Source organism: Gopherus evgoodei, chromosome 13 (genome assembly GCF_007399415.2).
Source record: "Gopherus evgoodei ecotype Sinaloan lineage chromosome 13, rGopEvg1_v1.p, whole genome shotgun sequence".
In the NCBI taxonomy this organism is placed as follows: domain Eukaryota; kingdom Metazoa; phylum Chordata; order Testudines; family Testudinidae; genus Gopherus; species Gopherus evgoodei.
In genome coordinates this window covers 12,497,432-12,521,353 of record NC_044334.1, presented here as the reverse complement: position 1 = coordinate 12,521,353, position 23,922 = coordinate 12,497,432, and the positions used below count along the sequence as shown (strand labels likewise).

At 41.1% G+C, this 23,922-nt stretch overlaps 1 protein-coding gene across 4 annotated transcripts in view; it reads right to left on the bottom strand.

Annotated features, from left to right (window-relative positions):
- The window catches only part of ADGRD1 (adhesion G protein-coupled receptor D1), a 238,653-nt gene that overhangs the window by 5,100 nt on the left and 209,631 nt on the right, over nt 1–23,922 (bottom strand). For all 4 annotated transcript variants that reach the window (XM_030583439.1, XM_030583437.1, XM_030583436.1 and 1 more), the window contains 2 exons: nt 3,958–4,084; nt 2,888–2,929 (listed from right to left, as the gene is read on the bottom strand). In XM_030583439.1, coding sequence (XP_030439299.1) covers nt 2,888–2,929; nt 3,958–4,084 — 169 coding nt within the window. The remainder of the gene's footprint in view (nt 1–2,887; nt 2,930–3,957; nt 4,085–23,922) is intronic.

Here is a 23,922-nt window from a genome sequence, read left to right as displayed (position 1 = left end):
CAGCATAGCTAAAATTCCAGCATGAGGCCTAGGCACCACTTATCTAGAGAACCAGAGTGGGACTTAAAGATGCTGGCCAGTCTGGCAGAAGTGAATTTCACACTTTAAGAATAATGTTCACTTTGCACACACACAGGGTGAAATCTTGGCCCCACTGAAGTCAATGAAAAACTTGCCCACCATGATCCTCCAAATACCCACTGCTCCACTGAAGTCCTAAAGAAGTATGTCCTCATAGTGACAACAGGGATCATATCCGCATGCCACTCCAGCTCACCTTTCTCAGTCAAACAGCCCCCCTGAAATCAATGGGACTGTTCATGTCATTAAGCCCTAGTGCTGCTTTGTCATTCTCTAAAAGCATTGCCTTTAATTTGGCACTTGAGGGTCTGATCACATTTACAGGTGGCAGGGAACAGAATACTAGCCACCCTAGCTACAGCCTTACATGTACCCTTATATTTATGAACTACATGATGCTTTCTGATGAAATTCAACTTCTCTCCAGTTGGATAAAATAAAACCAGGCCACCCAGAAATGTGGTGATGGGTGTATGTCCGTTTAATTGCTTTGTCACCTCCTTCTAAAATGAAAACACAATAAACACGCTTCTTAAATGCTAATGCAGGGGAAATATCAGTATTCCAATTTTAGAGATGGGGAAACGGAGGCACAGAGCAGGGAAGTGACTTGCCCAAGCTCACCCAGCAGGGTAGTGGCAAAGCCAGGAACAGAACCAATGCTCTAGTCACTAAGCCATACCACCTCCTAGACATTAGAATCCAGCATGATTTACAAAATGCTAATTGCTAAACACTAGTAGAGGAAAAAACAGGACAATTAACTAACTAGTTCAGTGGCATGTCAATCTGTGAGACTTAGTAAATCTGGAGAGAATTAATTATCACTGTATTGATCTGGCACCCTTTGAAGTCAGTGGCAGTTTTGCCATTCTGAAAGCAGAAGGGAGCCAATGGTTGGCAATTTTAAACACATACAAACATATTCTTGTTTTCCTGACAGCTACAATTCAAATTTGGGTAAGGTGGTCTGTTTATTTGTAGTTCCTGTGGTGCTGTATGTGTACCTTTTTATATTTCTCCCACTGCGATTGCAGGCTATAATTGTTGTTTATATTCTCCCTCTACTTTTGTTGCTGTTCTCCTTTTTACTTTGAAAAACAAAACAAAAAATAACTCGATAAAAAAAGATGTAGGCTGCTCTGTAGTTCCTGCGTTGCCAGGGTCCTCGGATAATCAAGAGTACTGCCATTTTTTACAGTATTTCTTCAAACAGGTCTTATATATTGCTTGTAAAATCCTATATCTCTGCCTTATCCTACTGAGTCGAAGTATTGCTAGCAGCTTTGCTTTCCTATGTCTGGGACTCCCTGTTACACAGAATGTTGAGGAGTAAAGCATTTTTTTTAAAGTTTTTTTCAAGAAGGTCTATTTTAAATAGAGACCCTCATAGAAACTGTACAATGGAACTAATAAGAAATATTCTCCAAAAGCAATTGCTCATTTCTGCTGTTTGCCAGGGATTCAGACTCTGAAGTACCTAAGATCACTTGGAGGAGTTTATGAATTCCCTTCCTTAGTAGGTGGCTGGGGTTTTTTTTTGTTTGTTTTTTTTGTTTTAAAAGTAGCAAGTCAGATATAAATATCTGGCCATTGGGTTGTTTTGTCTGGGAGTCAGATGGGTCATGGAGAGAAAGAGGCTCTCTGAGCACAGGGAACAATAGGATATTTAAATATTTTTCCTTCTTAACTTTTATCAGGCCTCCTAGCTTTATACATTGGCGTCTCCTTCTGATGCCACTGCAACTAGAGAATTCAGTACTTGGTCCCAACACTATGAAGTCATTGGGGCAGAGACCATGATTACATTCAACAATGGTCATGATGATGGTGCTCAGCAAATACCTGATTACTACAAGCACCATGTCCTGCCTGCTCCTGCACAGGCAGAGAAGGCCCTTAACACTGAAGAACTGGAGTGGTTCCAATGTGTATGTGTAGCATGGAGGGAAGAGACATGGGATAAGCAGAAGACTGGTCAGTAGTAGGTATATGTGTATATGCTGATCCACTGATTAAAACGACCACATGGCATTGACAGCAGCTTCCATCACCACCTTTGATTTACAGTAACAATGGCATATTGCTGGGCTTTTATGCTCAGTGCCCTGGGAGAGGGGAGCATTCTGGCTGCTCCAATCCATATAGAAATTCCTTGTGCAAGGCCTATTTATCTGGCTAAAGCTTTGGCTCTAGAGTCAATCCAGTGACACAGTCCTTGCATGAAAAGACTCCCCTTCAGTCCATTGTAAAAAAACGTTGCATCCTGCCAAGAAAAGTCCCCGGCAAATGTTCTCCTCTGGTTTCTCATTAATAAAGGGATTGGTGAGTTCTAAAAGATTGTTTTGTTGAGATTAATATTTATTTTCCCTTCTGGCTCTGAAATCCAAACATTCTCACTTCAGAAATGTTGCTCATAGAATGCAAGTCTCCATCCATGCCCAAGCAGTACGTTTCCCCTTAGACTTGAATTCTGATCTATCGTCACATATTTGGAAACTCTGCCTCTTTAGGTTAAATGCGCTAAATGACTTACAGTGCTACAAAGTGGGGTCATGTGTAGCCAGGAGTCCTCTGAACCATAAAATCACCGATAGCTTCATGTTTCTCCCACAGAAACGTACAAATATCAGTGACAAGGCAAGTGCCCATAATGGGTTCATTTGCTGTTTATTTTATGCCCATGGCACTTGAGTTTTTTACTGAGTTCTTACTTTCCTGAAGATTTCATAAATTGTAATGACAGTGACTACATAAAAAACACACACATTGCTAAGCAACTGTGACTGAGGAATAAAGGGCATACCTCTGAATTCAGAAGACAGTGAAACAGGAAGATGAAAAATCCCTAAAAGAAACCAAAAAAGGGAAGAAGTATATTACAGGTTATTACTTGAAGTATTGCACTAGGCCTGGGTGCAATAGACTGAAATTTACAATTGAGCATGAATGGGTCAAATTCTTCCCTAACTTAATCAGTTACAACATTAGGCTACTGATAGGACTGGTCAAAAATTTTCCCTCTAAAACTTTTACTTTATTTTTAAGGAACTTGGGTTTTCACCAAAATTTTCACAGAAAGTGTCTGCCTCCAAATCCAAAAATTTAAAAATCAAAAATATTTTAGTTGTTGGCAATCAAAGCTCTTTTCCAGCCAGCTGTAGCTGGGACCCTATGCTGTATTATCTGTTTTGATTATCTGTGGAATTCCTTTGTGAGAGAACCAAAAAATTCACAAGTGCTGCTTTTACCTCTCTGGCCAAGGAAAGAACTTAAACATGCCCTTACTTGTATGTCTGTACTCAAGAACCTGCTTAACTATAAGCAGATGCTTAAGTCCTTTCCTGCCTAGGGATGCTTTCAGTGGATCAGGGCCCTTCTACCTTGTCCTCCAATCACAAGTGCTGTATGTATAAGCGGGCCTCTTTCCTACTAACCTTTGTCAAATGCAATACGCATACCCTGTTGCTCAATCTGGCTGGGTAGATCTCATCATTTAGGATTGTCTTATTTGGTTCCTTCGGGATCACAGAATCTTAAACTGACTTGACAAACTTGAAAAATTTCAGTGGTGCATCCACTGTTAAATCTAGTCCTTGATGCCTCACTCTCTTGAAAATGAAATTTGAATAAACTCTGTCAAGGGCAGTGTTCAATGCCTGTTCATCTGGTGGCTATTAGAGGCCTCACTCAATTGCTCAGTACTTTCACTGTCTATGCAGAGACTGGAGAAGTAGCATTGATTATGAGATAAAGGGGTATGGAAGATCGGAAAAATATACACAAATGAAAACATTGTTAAAGATCTGTCAGTTGCAAGCTTGCGGGACTCTACAGCTATTGTCTGAACCCCCAGAGCCTGCATTATCTACTTACTTGCAAGGAATTGAATATTGCAAACATGTACTGAAATACCATTGCATGGTCATTGACAGCTAGAACTCCAAAGATCCATGAACTTCCCAAGATTGGTAACAATACAGCAACGGCCTTAGCTGTCAACCTGAAAGATAAAATGACAGGAAATTTAACAGAACTGCCAGATAAACAATATGTTTTTAACACATCCGAGGGGAGACTTTTATCAATTATTTCTTGGCACGCAAGTGATTGCAAAAAAAAAAAAAAAATCTTCTCACAGACAATGCCATCGGATTGTTGCTCAGATTTATTGATGATGTGTAAATGATTAGCCATGTCAGCTTTTGATCACTGAAAAAAAATGAAGTAGGACATATTTATGTTCACAGCACATAGAAAGAACTTCATCAGCATTATTCTTATGAGTCATTTGATAAGAGCACAATTTTATTTAGTGCTTTCCTCTCCAAGGATCCAAAAGTGCCTTCCAGACTATGGGCAACTGAAGCTCACTGAACTCAGGGAGACCAATTCTGTCAAGTGCTCATGCATCTGTATATAAATAGAGAGGATTGATGGTCCAGTGGTCAAGGAACTGTGGATACAGTTGCCAGCACCACCAGAGACTTCCTGTGTAACTCTGGGCAAGTTGCTTAGACTGTCCATCCCAGAAGCATTTAAGTCTCTAACTCCTATTGAAAGCAATGGAAATTAGGTGCCTAAAATACTTTTCATGCTTTTTGCCTCTGTGCTTCAGTTCCTCAGCTGTAAAATGGGAATAACAGCGCTTCCCTACCTCGCAGGGATTTTGTGAGGATCGATTCATTAAAGATTGTGAGGTATTCAGACACTATGGCAGTGGGGCCTGTGTACAAATCTTATTATTATTTGTTATTACTGAAGTGCTGAGGAGCCCTAGCTATAGACCAGGACTCCATTGTGCCAGGCTCTGTACAAACAGAGCAAAAAGACAGTCCTTCCCCCAAGGGATTTCAAATCTAAGTACAAGACAAGAGACAACAGATTGATATAGACAGATGTGCCATCAGAATTAGGCCTTACGTCTCTGCACCTACAGCCTCCTAAATTAGGGCCTAATGGTGTGAGGTGCAACATTCTTTCAATCTCCTGCAAGATGTTTATCTTCATCACCAAAAGGAATTAAGCATGATCAGTGCCTTACATGATCAGGCATTTCCAGAAAGGTAATTTGCAGTTCTGGGATTTGTTTGCTGGTTTAACACAAGATGTTCTGTTGTCTTTGCTGCACCAGAACACCAGCCAGCCTATATGTAGGACATGGACCTCTGACCAAATTGAAGTCACAAAGCATTACTGTTTATCTTACTTAATTGTCTACTCTCCAAAAGTCCCTTTTTTTTTTTCCAGTGCATTGTTCTCTCTACTTCCTTGAGAGATACTGACTCTCGGCAATAAATTGTACTAAAGAAACTTTCATGTGTGCATGTAAACATCAGTACGGAGTGTAGCAGCTGTAAGAGCATTGAGCAAAAAGTACCTGGTCTGTTTCTAAGTATGAAAAGCATGAGAACAGCTCATTCCATCTGCATTCAGTTAAAACAATATACAACTTACAATATACAACAAATTAACTTGCAGTTAATTTTTTTTCTTGCTGAAAGTTGGTCTGAGTTAGAGTGAAGCCAGGTGGCTTGTGAATATGTACATAGTGACTCCATCACAATCCATTTGCTCCTAAAAAAAAAAGATTCAGCGGTGACATGCCTAGGCCAAAGCTTTGGACAACCAGAAAGTATTCAGCAAGGGTTTGCTCTCAAAATTTTCATGGAAGTACTGGGGAATAACCTCCTAGTTTTCTCCATGGGCACAAAGCCTATTAGCCAACTGGCACCTGTGCAGTTCTGTTATGCAAGGTGGAAGGATGCAGGAGATTTGCATGCCCTATACCTCAAATTACTGAAATCTGGAAAGATACCAAGGAAGAAATGCTGCCTTCTGTTGGCAGAGGGAAGCAACACTGGTGGAACTGAGGTGGGGAGAGTGGAAGTGGAGAAAAAAGACTCCTCCTTCCCGGAGCTGTCTAAGTCCTAACAACGGCACATGGCCCCAAGTCCCCAAAGCAAGTGAGTAATCCAATTCCTAGTGAGCATTGCACTTAAACGTGTTTAAATACAAGCACATGCTTAATTCCTATTGAGGCCAATGTGATTTAAGCACATACTCAAAGTTAAGTTCTTTACTGAACTGGGGCTGTGGTAAAGTTGGAGATCAGTAGGTCAGGATGGGAATATTGAGGGAAGAGGGGATGGAGCCAAGAACCAGCCCACCTTCTGAACTATTGCATCCCTGAGGAGTTTGCAGATTGCTAATAGGAAATAATAATGTCTCAAGCAATATTAACTTCCCCTTTGGTGGGGTTAGGGTGTAGATGCAGGAGAGCAGTGTCTACAGCCGCATATCTTTTGTTAGGACAAGGGTCCATGGTGATTACAGAAAACAACAGGAGAAAAATGAGGCTGTTGTATAGCATAATTCAGGGGTCGGCAACCTTTCAGAAGTGCTGGGCCGAGTCTTCATTTATTCATTCTAGTTTAAGGTTTTGTGTGCCAGTGATACATTTTAACATTTCTAGAAGGTCTCTTTCTATAAGTCTGTAATATATAACTAAACTATTGTTGTTTGTAAAGTAAATAAGGTTTTTGAAATGTTTAAGAAGCTTCTTTGAAAATTAAATTAAATTAAAACGCAGAGCCCCCTGGACTGGTGGCCAGGACCCGGGCAGTGTGAGTGCCACTGAAAATCAGCTCGCGTGCTGACTTTGGCACATGTGGCATAGGTTGCCTTCCCCTGGCATAACTCAATGGAAAAATCCCTTTTAAATACTGAGTGCCAAGTCAGTCATCTCAGTGACCCAAGTAAACAAATCTTTGTTTTTTAGTAAAAGAATACATAGAAACACTGCATGGAGTCAAGGGTTGTGTCAGAGAAGAAAGCCTGGAGTACTTAAAATGTATCTATTAATGAGAAGCTTGGTGTCCTTGGCAACAAATATTTTAGTACAATTCAATTTGATTCTGCAAAGGGTTTGTCAGCCAGGAACTGAAGGAATACAATAAACCCCAAGGTCTATTATTCACTTACAATATACACTTCAAAGAATTTGGTCTTGAGAGCAACTTGATCAATGGTGCAGAATTATTTCATGATGCAAGAATATTTTTTTCAAGGCTAAAGTCCTTCACTTCAACAGCAACACAGGAAATATTTCCCGCTGACACATTGCCAAGGACCCAGATCCTGCAATGAACTCCTGTGGGGGAAACCAAAATCCTGTGACTGGGCTGAGCCCCACTGATTTCAATGGGGTCCACCTACACAGGACTCATTGCAGGCGAGGGCCTTACGAAACATGGAGAAAATGGAATCTGGACATTTAGATATTTTAGATCTCTCATTTAATCCAATATTAAAAACACTTTCCATTAGGAACCCATCACTCGTACCCATCTGCTGTCTCTCACACATCCAATTTTATGAAATTTTGCTTTTTGGGATAAACTTGTCCCTGTTTGGTTTCTTTAAAAAAGGGGAGTTTGTTTTAATTTTTAATTTAAGTTTGAGCAAAATGACTTCAGCCATATTTGGAGTCATTTGACCACAACAAATGCACTTTTCCCATTGCAATACTATTCTAAACACACCATCCAAACAATGCTTCAGTAAGAGGGAATGACATGAAAACTGACATGTGGGCTAGACTCAGTGAAAACTATGGACTAGTCAGTTTGGGCCAGATTTACAAAGGGGATATAGGTGCCTAACGATGTAGATAGTCATGTAGTGTGATGTACAAAAGCATCAAAGTAGGTTAGGTGTCAAAGTCCCACTGATAGTCAACGGGAGTTAAGTGCTTTATTCAATTAGGTGCTTTTATAAATTCCTATCCATCTACTTCTTTAGGCACCTAAATACTAAATCTGGACATTTGTTTTTAACAGGTTTTGATTTAACAAAGGACATAGACCTTTGAAGACTGAACATTGACCATGTGCAGTATGAGGACAGGAGATGAACGTAATTAGAGAGGCACTCCATACATGTGCATCTTTTTAAGAGCACATCCATTTAAACTGGGTGGTGGTTAGGGGTAAAATTCACCCCGTGCAGAGGATCAGCACAAGGTCTGTGTCACTTGCATCCAATTTAAGACCTATTTTGCTTAAGTGGTGCCTAGTTCTTATGCCAGTTTGTTGCACGGGTGAACTGAATGACTGGTTCAAGGAGTTATGAGATCCACTAACCATGCTAGGAGCTTGGCAGCATTTTTCCTTGACCTTTTTTATTTTCTTTCCTCCTCCTCCTCTGTCCCCACTTCCCCAAACTTTGTTTCATTTCCTCTTTGACCTTTAAAAAAATGCGTAGGAAAATAAATGCAAAAAGCTGCATTAAGCAACAATAAGGTCAAAAAAATTCAGAAAATGCAAAAGCGACGGGTCCCCTAGCTATGTTAATTCCAATGCATTACACATACATGTTGTTTTTTATTCCTGTTTTACTGGCTACATGAAGAGTTTAGGAGACTAGCCCTAATCATTTAAACCATACAACACAGCCAAGTACGTGTTGCTTTTGGAGCCTTAGCTGGTGTTTGAATATTCAGACTGAGCAACCTTAACAATGCATCAGCATGGCCCTTTGGATTTAATGCTATGAAGTTGGGTAACCAGGATGATAATACTGAGTTTGATACCTCAAGACACTGAATGGCAAAGCCTGATTTCTGTTGCCTAGCTGTGCTGGATGACTATAAGCAATGCCCTGTTCAATTAATACAGATGTAGGTTGTCTTTTACCACTAGTGCAGAGGAAGAGGGGCCACATAGCTGCCCCACCCCAGGCAAGTCATGCTGTTCAGAGGCACAACCCAGGGAAGGGTTAAATATCCTATTTTCCCATGCCAATAGCAGATCACTACTCCCCCTGGCTAGTTCAAATGTTGTGCCGGGGGGGGAGGGGGCAGAGTCACATAGTGACTTAGGCACCTAAATCCCAGGGTCAGGCACCACTGGTATGCACAGTACCCCCACTTAACTGCCACCAAACCCAGTAGGCATCTAGGCTCATTCAGCACCTAACTTTTTGCAGAGTTCCTTAGGTGCCTCCATTCTGCCTCTGCACACGAGCACTCCAGCCCCTCAGCAGCTGCTTGAATGCCTTACCTCAGTATGACGCATGAACCAAGGGATGATGGGTGTTCTTCTGACCAACAGACCTGTGAGGTCTAACCCCACAGGTAAGTTCTGAGCATCAGAATATCCCGTGGCTGTGTTTAGGGCACTCACCTGAGCATTGGCAGATCCGTGGTCAAATCCCTTCTCCCCTTCAGGCAGAGGGAGGATTTGAACTGTAGTTTCCCACCTCCCAGGTGAGTACCCTAACCACTGGGCTACAAGTTATGGGGGTGGAGGGGAGAGGCCCCTGCAAGAAATGCTGTAGATGACTAATTCCCAAACAAGGGTTTGCAGCTCAGCATCCCAAGCAGAGGGAGGCGCCTCCCTGCAGCCTGGATTTAAAAGCCAAACTCCCTGAGAGGGGCAGGATTTAGGACACTCCCTTCTCCTTGACATCTCCCATTGTCTGTCTTAGGCAGGCAGGCAGTCATCCAGCCTACTGGCCTTTGTGAACCCCATTTGGAGGAACCTATTGTTTCCTATTCATTATATAGGAAGGCCAAGCATGTGAATCCCAGTGATTTTCTAGGCACTGAAAAGTTAGCCATGGCCACACTAAGCATCGCTGGTTTCTTGGTGAATCTAGTCTTTAAGCTCTTCTTTTCCCCATGCTTGCAGGAGAAATGTGGGCAGGCAGTATAAAGGGAGGACTTACCCTTAGACATCTGCGTGGGCACATTCTAGGTGATGATGATCTGCCCCATAGAATTTTAGAAGCCACATAAGGGTTTATTTCTCACAGAAGCTGAAAAAAGTTCAATCCCTATTGCTCTCTCGCAGTCTAGCTCCATTCAAATGTCTTTGCTTCCAGTGTCCGTGTATGTGGTGATCAGCCCTGCCTTGAATTGATTGGGAGCAAGACAGAACTGGCACCAAGGGGGAATTTGCTTTTGTTCTTCCTTTTTACTTCATTTTTCAATTTTCTTTTAACAAATATGTACCACTTATTGCTTCGTTAACAGGTGATTTCTGGGAACTGCAGAGCTGTTTTTGTTCTCATTACATTTTTATATTCAGTCTGTGTTTCGCAGCCTTTGGAATATTATTATTTGTGCACAGTGTATCTATCAGCCTGTTCTACTGCTAGGAATTGTTTCTCACTGTGTCAAAATGTTAACAATCTGAGTGGATGGACTGTAAGTTACACAGAAGGCACAAGCTGTGCAAAGCTTTGTTCAGCAATAGATGCTTCGATGTGGGCTGATTTAATTCCAATGCAGAGCCAAAAGAATGGTTTTGACTTTTTTTTTTTTCTTTTTAAAGAGCCAACAGCAATGAATCTGTACTGAATAGGGCCGTCATTCTGGAACTGGCTCCCTTGCAATCAATGGGGTTCCTTCAGGGTAGTTGCTGGCAGTTGTGCAAAATCTATTCACTGGGCCTACCTGTATGAATCCTGCAAATCAGGGCCCAGGTATTGAAAAAGCATCCTTTTAAACCTCTCCATGGACTTGCTGCCACCTTTTCTGTTCTTTCCCTTCACACATTTGGAACAATGTTATTGCAAGTACAACTTTCTTTAGAGTTCCTGATGCCTCAATCAGCCTTTCCTGAGCTTTCTGTCTAATTGACTCTCCATCTTTTTAAACCTCCATCCAAAAAATCCAAAACCTTGTCTCCTTTGCCTGCTCCTCTTAGGGGCCAATCCTATAACCCTTACTTAAGAGAGTAACCTTACTCATCTGAGTCATCCCACTTAAGTCTTTGTTTGACTCTCCGGTTCCTATTTATTGTTCAATTTTGCATAACATCCAATCCTTGCATAGGCAATGCCAGATCTTCAGCTGGTGTTAACTGCTCAAACAAAGTCAATGAAGCTACACTGATTTATACCAGCTGAAATCCTGGTCAATAGGAACGTGAAGGGAAGATCCTGGAGCTAGTGTAATCTGTCTTAGCTCCATTGATGGCAAGGTGTGCAAGAAATGTAGGAGTCAGGGCCTGTGGGATATAATTTCTGTCAACGACATAATATGAAATAAGTGTTCAGTCTTGTTGCTGTTAAATTCAGTGGGACTTTTGCCAAGAAGCAGGGTCAGACCTTATTTTTTTTTTATATTTGCAATTGGTTTGGAACAATGCTACTCACTAGAGCTTTCTTCTTGCTCTTATTTAATTTCTCCCTCTTTTCTGTTGCTCTGAGGACACACTCCATATCAAATACTGATGATTGAACTAGCAGCCCCAGGGACAAGCTTTACTGCTCACAGGAAGCAAACTCTATTGCTATTAAGAATGGGATCTATAACTCACAGATCAGTTTTACTGGTTCTATATGAGGAACTAATCTGTTTAAGGCATCTGTACTCCACAACTTCAGACGTTCTGTCTGCTAAATTAGGCACTAAATTAAGACCCATAAACCAAGATTATATAAATAGCAGGAAGAGGTATGGTCTATAAAAGCAGACACTTTTCCATAGCAAGTCACCTTGTTAGTTTGACGAATGGTCCTTTTAACTGAATTTTCTCTTTTTGCAGTTTACTTCAGACACCCACCACTAGCAGCTCTCTCAAAATCTAACAGAGTTCAGATTAATAGTGGAAGGAGATGAACTTGGACTGTTCCCAATTTGCTACAACTTGTAATCACCGAACTCTAACCTAAGAGCTGATTAAAATCTGTGAAACAAACAGTTTGCAAACTTTCCTTCACAGACAGAACTGCCATTCAATTCAGCTATGTTCTTACCTCCTTTTATGCTTGGTATTCACCAGTCTTCAGGATTTTATCCCTACTGATGTGTGAGGAATGGCTATTCTTTACAGAGTGGGAGTCATAAGTGAACAAGAGCATTTTGTTGTTTGCTATTATTTATTCAATCATCTAGTCAGGGAGCAAAATCGCTCACTACAAACAGTCTAGCTGAACAATATTAGGAAAACCCATTTGCTGGAAATCATTTGAGCAAAGTAGCCAGTGTATTGCTACAAACACTTTCACAGAAATGTGGATAGGTTTACAAAGCATTTGGACCTGAGCCAGAGTTGGTTGAATCAATGAGAGTCTTTGGGATCAGGCCCTTTATGACCCCAAAATAAAAATGAGCTAAATTCACACCCAAAAATAGTCACAATGAATAATTTGACCAGCATAAGGAATGTAAACCTGGGGTCAAAAGACAGGTTTCAGAGTCAAAAGTTCTTGGTTCTCCTCTGAGCTCAACCACCAACTCATTGAGCAAGTCAACTGGAGCATGATTTTCAGGAATTAGTTTAATCTATGAACTCCGGAAGGCCCCTTGGTCTTGTGGATAGAGCACTGGTCTCAGAATCAAGAGACCTGGCTTTGTCATAGATCTACTGGGTGAATTTGGGCAAGTTTCTGTTTTCCCTCTGGCCTTTGTCTATTTAGCCTGCAAGTTCCATGAAGAAAGATTGGGGCTTCTAAACACTACAGTAATACCAAGAATAACCACATAGGAAGTCACTGGTAGCAGATGCTCAGCGCTTCTGAAAATCAGGCCCTTGACTTCACTATGCCAAAGTATCCCCAGGGAGAGGGTGATATTTCCTACTTTGCAGGGGTGTTATGAGACTTAATAATGTTTGTAAAACACTGTAAATGCTTTGCTTACTGCATTCTAGGGCCCAGGCCTACAGCCTGTGCTGTTGAAAGGTGCTGGTAATACAAATTATTACACCTTTTAACTGCAAAGAATTTTTCCCATGCTGGACCTGCTCTTGAAATTATTTTTTCTTTTTTTGGGAGGCTTTGTGAACAATAGCCAGCATTTCACCAAGGAACCCCAAAGGAAAGCAGACTCTCTGCTGAAGTGTTGGCTGTTCCTACACAGCTTCCAGAAACCTAAAGCTGCTTTTAGCATCCAGTCTAACAAATGAAATTAAAAAAGGTTCCTTCCCTCCAACCAGAGTCTGGCTGGGGTGAGCAGGAAGTCAGTCTCCCACTTTTTGAAATAAGCTGCCATTAGTTCTTTGGTCTGAGTCCTGTAATTGAACTACAGTGTATTATATTTTGCTGATATGTGATGTAATGTGCAGCTTATGGAGCCCTTCAGTGCTGCTCTGCTGATGACAAACATTTTGGCATTCCCCAAAATGCTCTAGAATGTGTTTACACGGGAATATAAGGTGGTTGTGCACATGTGTATGTGTGTGGGGGGGGGGAACACAGACACTAGGAATTATAAGTGAGATCATCAGAACATAAGTGACTTGTTTAAGGTCCCACAGCAGATCAGTGACAGAGGTAAGAATAGAACCCAGGTCTGCTCACTCCCATCCCAGTGCTTCAGCTATGAAACACAAATCTTGTTTTTTATAGAAAGTCATGTTTGCAGCAATAAAGTATTCTCCCCCCACCTCCCTTCTCCCCAGCTGAAGGCATGAACTGAAGATCAAACACTAAGATTTACAGTCCTGGCTGGCTGGATTTTCAGGGGTTAGCTCCCTGGGCAAATCCTTTTTCTGAACTGGGACTTTTCCATCTCATTTTCTCTTGCTCCTTCATTTCTCAGCTTTCCTGACATCATCCCTCTCTAATGGCTCTTGAGCTTCTGTATCACTCCTGGGTCTCAGTACCCAAATCTAAAGATGGCCCCTGCTTTCTCACCAACCTTTGCCTTTGAAGAAAGGTGTGGGAGAAAACACTGAAGAACCTAATCTCATAGCATGAGGTTGTTATAGGGTTTGTCATGGCAGATGGGTTGGGTTAATGTTTCCTATTTTGGGTCTTTGTGCCCATCTGCATCCTTTAGACAAGACTTTCTAGAGCTCAGCACCCAACAGCTTGCATTGTTGTGAATGAGGTAGAAAGCGGGGAGGGTTTCCATTGTTCTCACAGGGAACTGAGCCCTTTGGAGACTGGCCATATATTTGTGCTTTAAGCAGTCAAGAGTTATGTTTGTGTCTATATAGTGTTGCCTATCATGCCCCATCTCTATTTGCTCATCGCTTTAAGTCACCGAATCAGCCCCAGGGTAACTGAGTATATATCTTCCCTATCCCCATAATGACCACTACAAGAATGGGTAATGCAAAGCACTTAAGGTTTGTCTTGCATCCCGCTGGACTACCACTGGAATACCACTTTATAATCATTTACAGCAAATCACTCTTCAGTGGTATGGTTCTTTAAAACAATCTTGTTAGACTGTTTTTTTTATTGCATAGCAACATGTTCAATGAATCATGAGTCCAAATAATGTACAATCCTGGTTGCAAATAACATGGAGAAGTTTATTAGGGGACTTGAAACTGGGTGACAGAAGTATGAATTCCCCTAGCAGCTGGTACTAATGGTTGTGGTGAGAAGTCAGAGTAATCAAGTGCTCAGAAACGCACATGGAATCTAAAAGCAATTTTTAACAGGACAGGGTCTGGTCTTCAGCATGTTGAAGATTTATTAATTTCCCATGCATACCTCGTTTATTTCCCCAGCTTGATTGTTTTGCCTCCATTTGAAAGCTGTCACTGGAATTGCTGCCAGGGGAGGTAGCAAATAAGGCAAAGAGGGCAAGAAGAAAATTAACCTCTTTCTCCTTAGGGATACTTTTGTTCTTCTCAGGGAAATAGATGGGAAGTGAGGTTCCATTTATTGTTAGAAAACTAAACTGCAGTGTTTCAAGAGGTCAGCTTGCTTTTATCTTGAAGGAGGCAATGTGTAATTATCATTAGTCATCTTGTTTCCACGGGCTGATTATACCTTGCACAGCAAGCACTCCAGAGTGGTACAACATTTATCTATCAGCCCAGATAACAGAAAGTCTGCAGGAGGATTCGTTTGCATTATTTTGCATAGGATGTGTGCCCTCATCGTGCTTCTGAGATGGGCAAGCAGTCGTGGGACAGTAAGGGTTGGAGAATTGGCCCCAGAATCATTACATCAATTAGGAGAGCTTCCTGGTAAAAGCAAGGCAACGGTTTGTTCATCACAATTTTCATCATAGAGCCATACAGTTAGATAGGGAAAGAGCATTGTAGGTTATCTAGGCCATCTTCCTTACCCCATCTCTGCAGGATAGTTCCCTGCAATATATTTCTTCCTTGCTGTATCCCATCTCATATCAAATGGTTCCAAGGTGAAGCTTCCATCTCATCACAGCTCCCTATCCATTCTCTATTGTCTGGGCATACTCTGTTTGAAGAATGGATCTATAGCAGCTCTATTCTTACTAGTTTTAATTAGAGTAAATTGGCTACATCTCCATGAGTCATCTTGAAAAGATATCCTGAAATTAGGCCTATTGTGCTATTCACAGTTGGTCTGTTTATAACCATCTGAATCATTTTTATAGGTGTTATATCATGCAGTACAAATCTTTTGTTTTCTCATTTCCATGCAGTAAACCAGAGTGGCAGACCCAGAGTTCATAAATCTGTAATTGGATAAGTCGTCCTTATAAAACAAAAAACCTCTTAGTGTTCTCCTTTCTCCTTCTAACAAACTAGGTATGATTATAAAGCCATTACCTTTTACAGGGGCACTTGCAATCTGACAGCATTCAGCTGACATCAAACCTAACAGTGACACAGGTTTGTTTCAACACAAAGGGCATGCTGAAAAATACCTTAAGACAGGGAACCCAAGCCAAATTCAGAGGGACCATGTATGATGGTGTAAGTTAGACACCCTTGCATCAATTGAGATCCTTTACAGCCACTTAGGCCTTGTCTACATTACCGTGTACTACTCCAGTTACGTAAATAACGTAACTGGAGTCAACATAGCTTAGGTCGTCTTATTGCAGTGTCTACACTGTGCTGTGACAAAAATGTTAGCACTGAAAGTGGCAGTGTAGACACAGCCTAAGTAAGGCTCTAGAGGAAGTTTATGTTGGTGAAATAAGCACATTGAGGTGGCTGGAAGAATGCACATCACATCAATTTAGATTTATTTATATAACTTGTGTACTTGGCCCTCTGGGCCTCATTCGTTACTCAGGCCAGCTTTACATAGGTGTGATGGTATTGGTTCCAGTGGAGTTACTACTGATTTACACTGGTATAAGTCAGAGGAGAGAAACCCTATGAGGCCAGTATCAACTTATATCTTGACAAAGATCCACAGCAGGGCCATGGCTGCTCTGGGTCAGATGCCTTGGGCTTGCAGAGCTTAGGGTGTGGGAATAAATTGAAGTATAGATGTTCAGGCTTGGGCTAGAGACCAGACTTTGTGATGCCGCAAGGGGAGAAGGTCTCAGAGTCCAGGCCCCAGCCTCAGCCCAAATGTCTACACTGCAATTTTTAGCCCCCAGCCTGAGCCTCATGAGCCTGAGTCAGCTGACCTGGGTTCTGAGACTCGGTGCCGTGGGTTTTTTAATCACAGTGTAGACACCCTTGTATTGAAGATATGTCGTATTGTGCTCAGAGAAGATTTCATAGACATTGTGTGTCTTGTGCCTTTCTTACTTATGCTACCCAGTTGATTAACAACGAGCTTGGTGATGTCTGAGAACAGCAGCAGTTGTTGAAGTAAAAGACACAGAAAAAAGCCTCACGGAGAAGCATAAGGAAGCTGTTTATTGGAAATCTATAGGTTTATCAAATGTTTCTGTTTCTTACCTTGAGGTCAATGAGGCTTGTAAACTGACCAATGGGGGAAAAAAATTGTTTTAGCCTGTGCCTGACATTTCTGCAAAAATACCAACAACCCACCCACAGGAGCTGAACTCTGAAAATGGCCTCCTGACCGTAACAGCCTTAATGATCTTTATTAATGAAATGATACCAGCAAAAATGATGGTTTCTCATTTCCGTGACAACAAGGCTAGTAAATAGCAAAGATACCAAGGTCAGGCTTATAAACTGACAAAGAAAGGAAAGTAATTTGCTATGTAATGGCCCATATGAGCTTTAACTGCAGTGCTGGTAAATTATTAGGCATATATTTGCTTGAATTCTCTCTTTTTAAATTTACATAAGGAAAAAAAATTGCTGGAACAGTCCTACAATCCTTCTAGCCTGGTACCCCGTTTCTGAAAACAGCCAGTACACAGTGCTTCAGAGGGTGACATACCCAAAGAAATACATCTAACAGAGCAATATTGTATAGCATGTAAGGAGGGGGGTTTCTTAACTCCCAGTTCTTAAAAAAACATTACAAAAATGGGGATTTATCGCTTTTATTATTTATCTTAGCTGGTGTAACTGCAGATGCTAAGCTATTCATAGAAATGTCTAAAGATTTTGAACTTTTATTAGTTATTTACTTCAATAAAATCCCACAGCAGTGAGTCCCACAGGTTTTCTTACATATTGCAAAAACAAAACAAAAAAGCTTTCCTGAACATTCATTTTTAATGTCTTGCCTTTTAAGTCTAAAGAGGATCTACTGATTCTCTTATTCTATAGAGAAAGTCAAAAACAGTTCCTTACCAGCCTTCTCTGTACCATTCACTATTTATTTATCAGTGTCTCATTACTGGTCACTCTTACTTTTCTGAATAAATAATTCTAGTTGTTATAATCTCTGCTCATATAGAAGCTCTCAAGATGTTTGCTTAGTTCTGTTACCTCAATTTGGATGTCTCTGATTTCAGCAGGATTTTTACTGAGATGAGGTGGCCAATCTGGGAACTTTGCAGCATATGCAGTAGAGGATCAGGCTGGTCTATTGCCATACTACTCAGAGAGACTGTTGCTGCTAACATCTTCAGTGTACTCTAGGTGGTCTCAGAGTCAGTTGCAATCAATGTGAAGCAACACTGATCCCTAGGAGAAGCTGTGAATATTCACCAAATCGTTGCAGAGTGGGAACAAAAGAGAGATCTGTCAGATATTATCCCTAGGCAGAAGGAAAAAAAAAAAGAGGGTGGTACGTTTGAGTCTTGAGGTGCTTGCCTTCTGTTTTTAAAGGGAGTTTGCTTACAAATCAGGATTTCTCATACTGCTCTTTAGGGCAGTGGGAATCTTTCTATTGACTTCAGTGGAAGTTGGATCAGACCCTGCGTGGAACCCAGGAGGGTATCTCATGCTGAGTTTATTCATGTCAAACTGGATCTATTCATTGTCTCCTATCTCGACCTCAAAACACTTCTAGATTTGCTAAAATAACCTGGCAAGCTATGTTTAAATAGCAGTGACCAGTCGTCAGCTCTTGGAGGTAGGTCCTAGGGACTGATGAACCAGTTCAGACAAAACAAGAGTCAACCTTAAACCCTAATTGCACAACTCTCATCCGACCTGATGTCCAAGCAGACAGAAATCTGTTATGAGGTTCAAAAGATGTTAGAAAACTTAAAAAACATTATTGTGATTTTCAGGGGCCACTGCATTTTTAATTCCCAACTTGCAGGAAAAATGCAGAAGTACTGCAGGCAAGGCTGGTTCTCATGCTCAATTTTGCAAACTTTGGCTCTTTACACAGCTTTCCAGAACTGAAATTCCAAAGAAACTACGAGAATGTCTATACAGCAAAGAAAAACCCACCACTGGCTTGTACCAGATGACTCAGGCGGTGGGGCAGTTTCATTGGTGCATAGACTTCCAGGCATGGGCTCTCTGAGACTCTCCCACCCTGCAGGGTCCTAGAGCCTGGGCCTGAGTCTACACAGCAATGAAACAGCCCCACAGCCCGAGCCCCATGAGCTTGAGTCAGCTGGCATGGGCCAGCTGCAGGTTTTTCTTTGCTGTGTAGACAGACCCTAAGGTTCAAGTAGAAAATATACTGAGTGAAACCATAAAAACACACTCCTTTGAAAAACCACTGTAGGGTTAAATAACATGGTTCTTCACAGATTCATTTCCTCATGCCATTTTGAAAATCCCCACATATCAGGCATCCATATGTTCTGATTAATTGCCTTTTTAATTGAATTATATTAATATGGGCTTTAATGAAAAATGCTTTCATTCAATATTTCAGTAAAATAAATGTTGCTGCTTTTATTCTTTTAGTTTGCAGGAGTTGGGGCTTTTAGTTTGCAGGGGTTGGGGCTTTTAGTTTGCAGGGGCTGGGGCTTTTATTTTCAATGTAGACATGACTTTCTTTTTCTGAAACCCACATAAAACAGTTACCGTTAATGGAGTTGTATTACTTATCCAAAAATAAGGCATAAAACTTTGAAAGGACTTTCATGCTAAAATATGAACTTTCATCTGCCATAATGTCCCTATATTTTTCGTTTACTTTATTTTGAGAGAGCATTGTGGGGAAAATATGCAAACCAGACAGTGTAGCTAAGAGCTTTTTCAGACTGGGTGATTTATGTAGTTGTCTACAGTGCTGCACAAGGTGCTTGTTTGAATAAGTGTTTACTTTGTGTGATGGCATAACTTTAATATTTGTCTTATTATTCTGCATAAAGCTGACATCGAGTTCTAGGATTATGAATGGGGCCAAGGATGTAAATGTAACACTCCAAGCAAAGTATTGTGTTATCGCTATTCACAGTGAGTTGCACCATTTCATGATGAATGATGAGTGTTTAAGTGTGATTGTGGTGCCATGCGTAGCTATACACCTCAAATAACATTGTCCTTCTCCAACTGAAATTTCCATAGCTCAAAATCAGAGTTCTTAAGCAATGAACAAAAACATAAACCAGATAATTCAAGACTGAAGCCAGTTAGGGTGAAAAAGGAATGTGAGCTGCATAGGCCTTCGCTATGCATCTTAGATTTCAAAATCTAAAATGTTATTTATATTACAGTGGTGCCTAGAGACCCCAGTCAATATTGAGATCATATTCAGCTGGATGCTCTATAAACCAAGAGAGCCTAATTCAGAACCTACAGAAGTCAATGGGCTTTAGATCAGGCCCATAATTAAAAGGAAATGAAGCCATAGTGGTGCAGGGGGCAGGGTGGACTAGCCACTACAAGTACAATCCCACTTAGGACCTTAAATTCTTACCCATTCTGCCACCCATGCTGCCAAGGCTACACTTCTCTTTTGAGTGTGCTAGCTCAACCAAAGCTAGTGCATGTACGTCTATCTGAGCTGGAAAGTACACTCCAGCTCCAGTGTAGATGTAATCTGTGTTGTAGAAGGGGCAAATTTGCATTAATGCATTTGTTCTTATCAAGCAGTGAACTATTTATAAATCAGACCAACTCAAGCCTTTGATTCTTTCAACTGCAACAAAAATAATATTTCCTATCTGTGAAACTGAAGGGAGACTTGCCAGCAAAACCAGGATGAGCGCCTTCCACCAAGGAGGGGGAAAAATCATAATGCTAGCAGTTAATCTGGAGAAACTACACAAGCTCTGAATATGTCAAATCATAAGAGATAAGCAAAAAAAGTCACACACTCTTTTCCAACCAACTTCAATTATATTAAATTATTCATAATTTTTTTTCAAAAAATGTTGTTTTTTTGTTCCAATATTACAATTCAGATTCCTGGCAAAACCTTAACGGTCACTGCTGTCATGTGTATCTTGGAATTTAATAAGGATTCCTTCCTTAAAGATAATCTGGAGTTTAGCAGATCTCACAGGATGCAATTCAGCTTCATGCAAGGGGCCAGCAGAAAGGTCACTTACCATTTAAATGCCACGTAAACTCTTTGTTGTCTTAAGAGGTACATAGACTTTATGTTGACTAATTGCAGAGAGTCTGTTTTCCTCTCAGGGGTGTAATATCAGAGTTACCAACAGCTTATTGATTGTTGGGCCTGTATCAAAGGACTGACTCCACCCATGAATGGTAGTGCAGTGCTCTCCAGCTCTTAAAAGTGAGGGCTAGCTGGCAGGTGGCTCAGCCGTACCCATATAAAGTGGGGCTAGGTGAAAGCTCCCTCTCTATCTTTGCCCTCTATCTATCCCCACTGATTAGGTCATCAGATTCAGCTCAATAAGATATTGATCTGGCATGGTCCTGCACGCACCTTTGAGCTTCTGAGCCCCTTTTATCTCCCACTGACTTTAGGGGGAGTTTAGCTTGTTCAGCACCTACAACAAGTGCTGAGTATCTTGCAAGAACAAATCGTCTAGTTGCAGTCATTTGACCACTTTGATTCTAAATTTGTGTGTCTCCTCATCCATTTCTGTCTCCTTGCCAAAAGCAGTTGTGGGGTTCATAAAAGGGATGTAATGAACCAAATTTTAACAAAATCTGCTCTTTCTAGGCATTAAAATATGAAAGCAGACACACATTAAGCAGTCCTGATGAAAATTACAACAGTTCTCTATTCAGACAATCCAGTGCTTCATGAATATTGAATCATGCTGGTACATTCTGTACATACAGGGGTCTGTCAGTACTAAAGTCATACAAAACAACTCTCTCTCCATCAGTGGCCCTTCTTGTTATTCGTCTACATTAAGCTCTGATGAATAGGAGTCATTAAACTACGAAACACCAAAAAAAAACATCTGCCAGTCATCCCCGTGGTGAATGGTACCCAGTGTATTACAATGGAGATTTCCTATAGTATCTCTTAAATTGTATTGTGCAGAGCAAAATTTTTCAGCTAGATCCACTGTACTTACTTAGTTTTTGTTGCTATGTTGCATTACCTACAAAAATGTATAATTCACATGGGATTTAGAAATAAAGGGCCAGAGCCAACACCCATTTAAGTCAATATGATCAGACCCTAAAAACTTGGATTTAAAAAAAACTTCATTAGATGATTCCTTTGAAAATCCCAGGCCTCATATTAGGTACCAACACCTATTCAGTTTTTATGAGAGTTGGGCACCTAACTAGTCTCCTTTGAAAATCCCAGCCTTTTGGATTAAAGTAAGAACTATCACTCTGTCACGCTTATTGCAGGGGACTGGATGACTCAAAGGATGGGGAAGTCAGCAGTTTGAATTCCAGCTAAGTCACACTTAAGTTTCAATCCATCCTCATTTGGCACATCACTTAAGCATGTTCTGAAGTGCTGAGCTAAACAGAGCTGGTTGGGAATTTTTTGACTAAACACTTTCTTTGTAGGAAAATGCTGATTCATTGAAACAAACTTTTTGCAGGAACAGATCAGTTTAGACCAATTTTTCTATTTGAAAATAGTTTCAGAAAAAAGATATGGAATTTTCAAAATATTTTCACTTTTTAAAATAAAAAATTCCAGCTTTACAGTACAAAGTAACTTTGCATTTTGAAATTTAAGTTCATATTTTTAAACAGTCAAAATCTAGAAAAAACATTTCAAAATTATCAGAAATGAAACCTTTCAGCTGATCCAAATTGAATTATTTTAAATTTTTTATTAGCAAAAAAATTCAATATTGATATTTTTTGCCCTGATTTAGGTTGGGAAAATTTTTTGCTCTCTCAACATAAACCTAACTCAAGTGCTGAAGAGAGATGAACTTAAATCCATACTTAAATATTTTGCTGAACTGGAGCTTTAGAATGGTAATAACTTAATATTTTGGCTTATGGAAACAGACAACTGGAAACATTTATAAATTCAATCTATCGCTTGCATATTAGTATTGCACTGGTAGTTCTTCCATTGCTCATGTTTAAACTCATGTATTTTTACTTATCTCTGGATTCTTCCACATGTGTTTAATCAAATAGGACCCAAACAGCATTTTTATTTTGTCATATCCAATGAGCCAAAGATTTAATTAGATTTAAGACATTATCATCAGCAGTAGGACTTCAGGTCAGTAATTAACATCTTAATACTCTCATAGTAATGTATTTCCTTTATAGCCCTCCCCACTACTCTCCCTTCAGAGAGTTTCAATGAGATACATTCCTCATGCCTTTCGAAGTCATGTGCAGGGAATGAGATTCCTTACGTGCCATTAGAAATTGTCAAGAAAAATAATTGCTGTAAGCAGTTTTGACTTGCCAGATAGCTCTTTCCAGGGGATAGATTTCCTTCGGCAAATAAGAAAAGCTCCTTTTTCATTTTTAACAGAACAAATGTAAGCAGGAACTCTGATAATTTTTTTTTTTAATACACTAAGTGCACTCATCTGTAGTTTTCATCACCCAGTGAGGCACAGATCACTTTTAACCAGCTTGAACCCTATGAGAAAGTTTGGATCCAGATCCAGACTCACTGCTGATCTTCTTACAGAAGAGGCATTTCACAGAGGGGCAAGATTCAATCACAGTGTGGTGTCTCAGCACCTTCTGGCTGAGAGTCCTTTGGTAAAGACGCTGATATTGGTCAGTCCAGGGCCGGTGCAACCATTTAGGCTACCTAGGCAGTTGCCTAGGGAGCTAGGATTTGGGGGGCAGCATTTTCTTCAGCAGTGACCACAGCAGCTGGATCTTCAGCCAGCCCGGTTGCCACCGGCATTTAGGCGGAGGGAGCTGGGGCAGGGGAGCGCGGGGGGGCGGCACGCAGAGGAACTCCCTGCCCCAGCTCACCCCTGCCCTGCCTCCGCCCCAAGCACGCTGTGGCTGCTTCACTTCTCCCGCCTACACTGATTGGCACTGCAAGCCTGGGAGGCAGGAGAAGTGAAGCAGCGATGGCGTGCCTGGGGTGGAGGCAAAGCAGGGGTGAGCTGGGGTGGCGGGGGGTGCCTCAGGGCGAAGGGTGGGGGGTGAGGAGCTGCCACGGAGGGGTGCCTCAGGGCAGAGTGGGGGAGCTGCCATGGAGGGGGAGGCTCAGGGCGGGGGCTTGGGGGAGGGTGCAAGGTGGAAGTTTCACCTGGGGCACGAAACATCCTTGCACCGGCACTGGGTCAATCTACTGCTTCTAAGAGGTGCTGTGATTGACCAGTGGACACTGGGCAAAAGGATGAATTGAGATAATTTTAAAGAAGTGTCCCAGCTCCTGTTTCATCTTATTTATGGGAGCATTTACAAAAAGGAGACAAATATGCAGAGCAGTATCTCATTGATTGATGCCTGCTTAGAGAGAAAACCAAAGCTGGCAAAAATAATC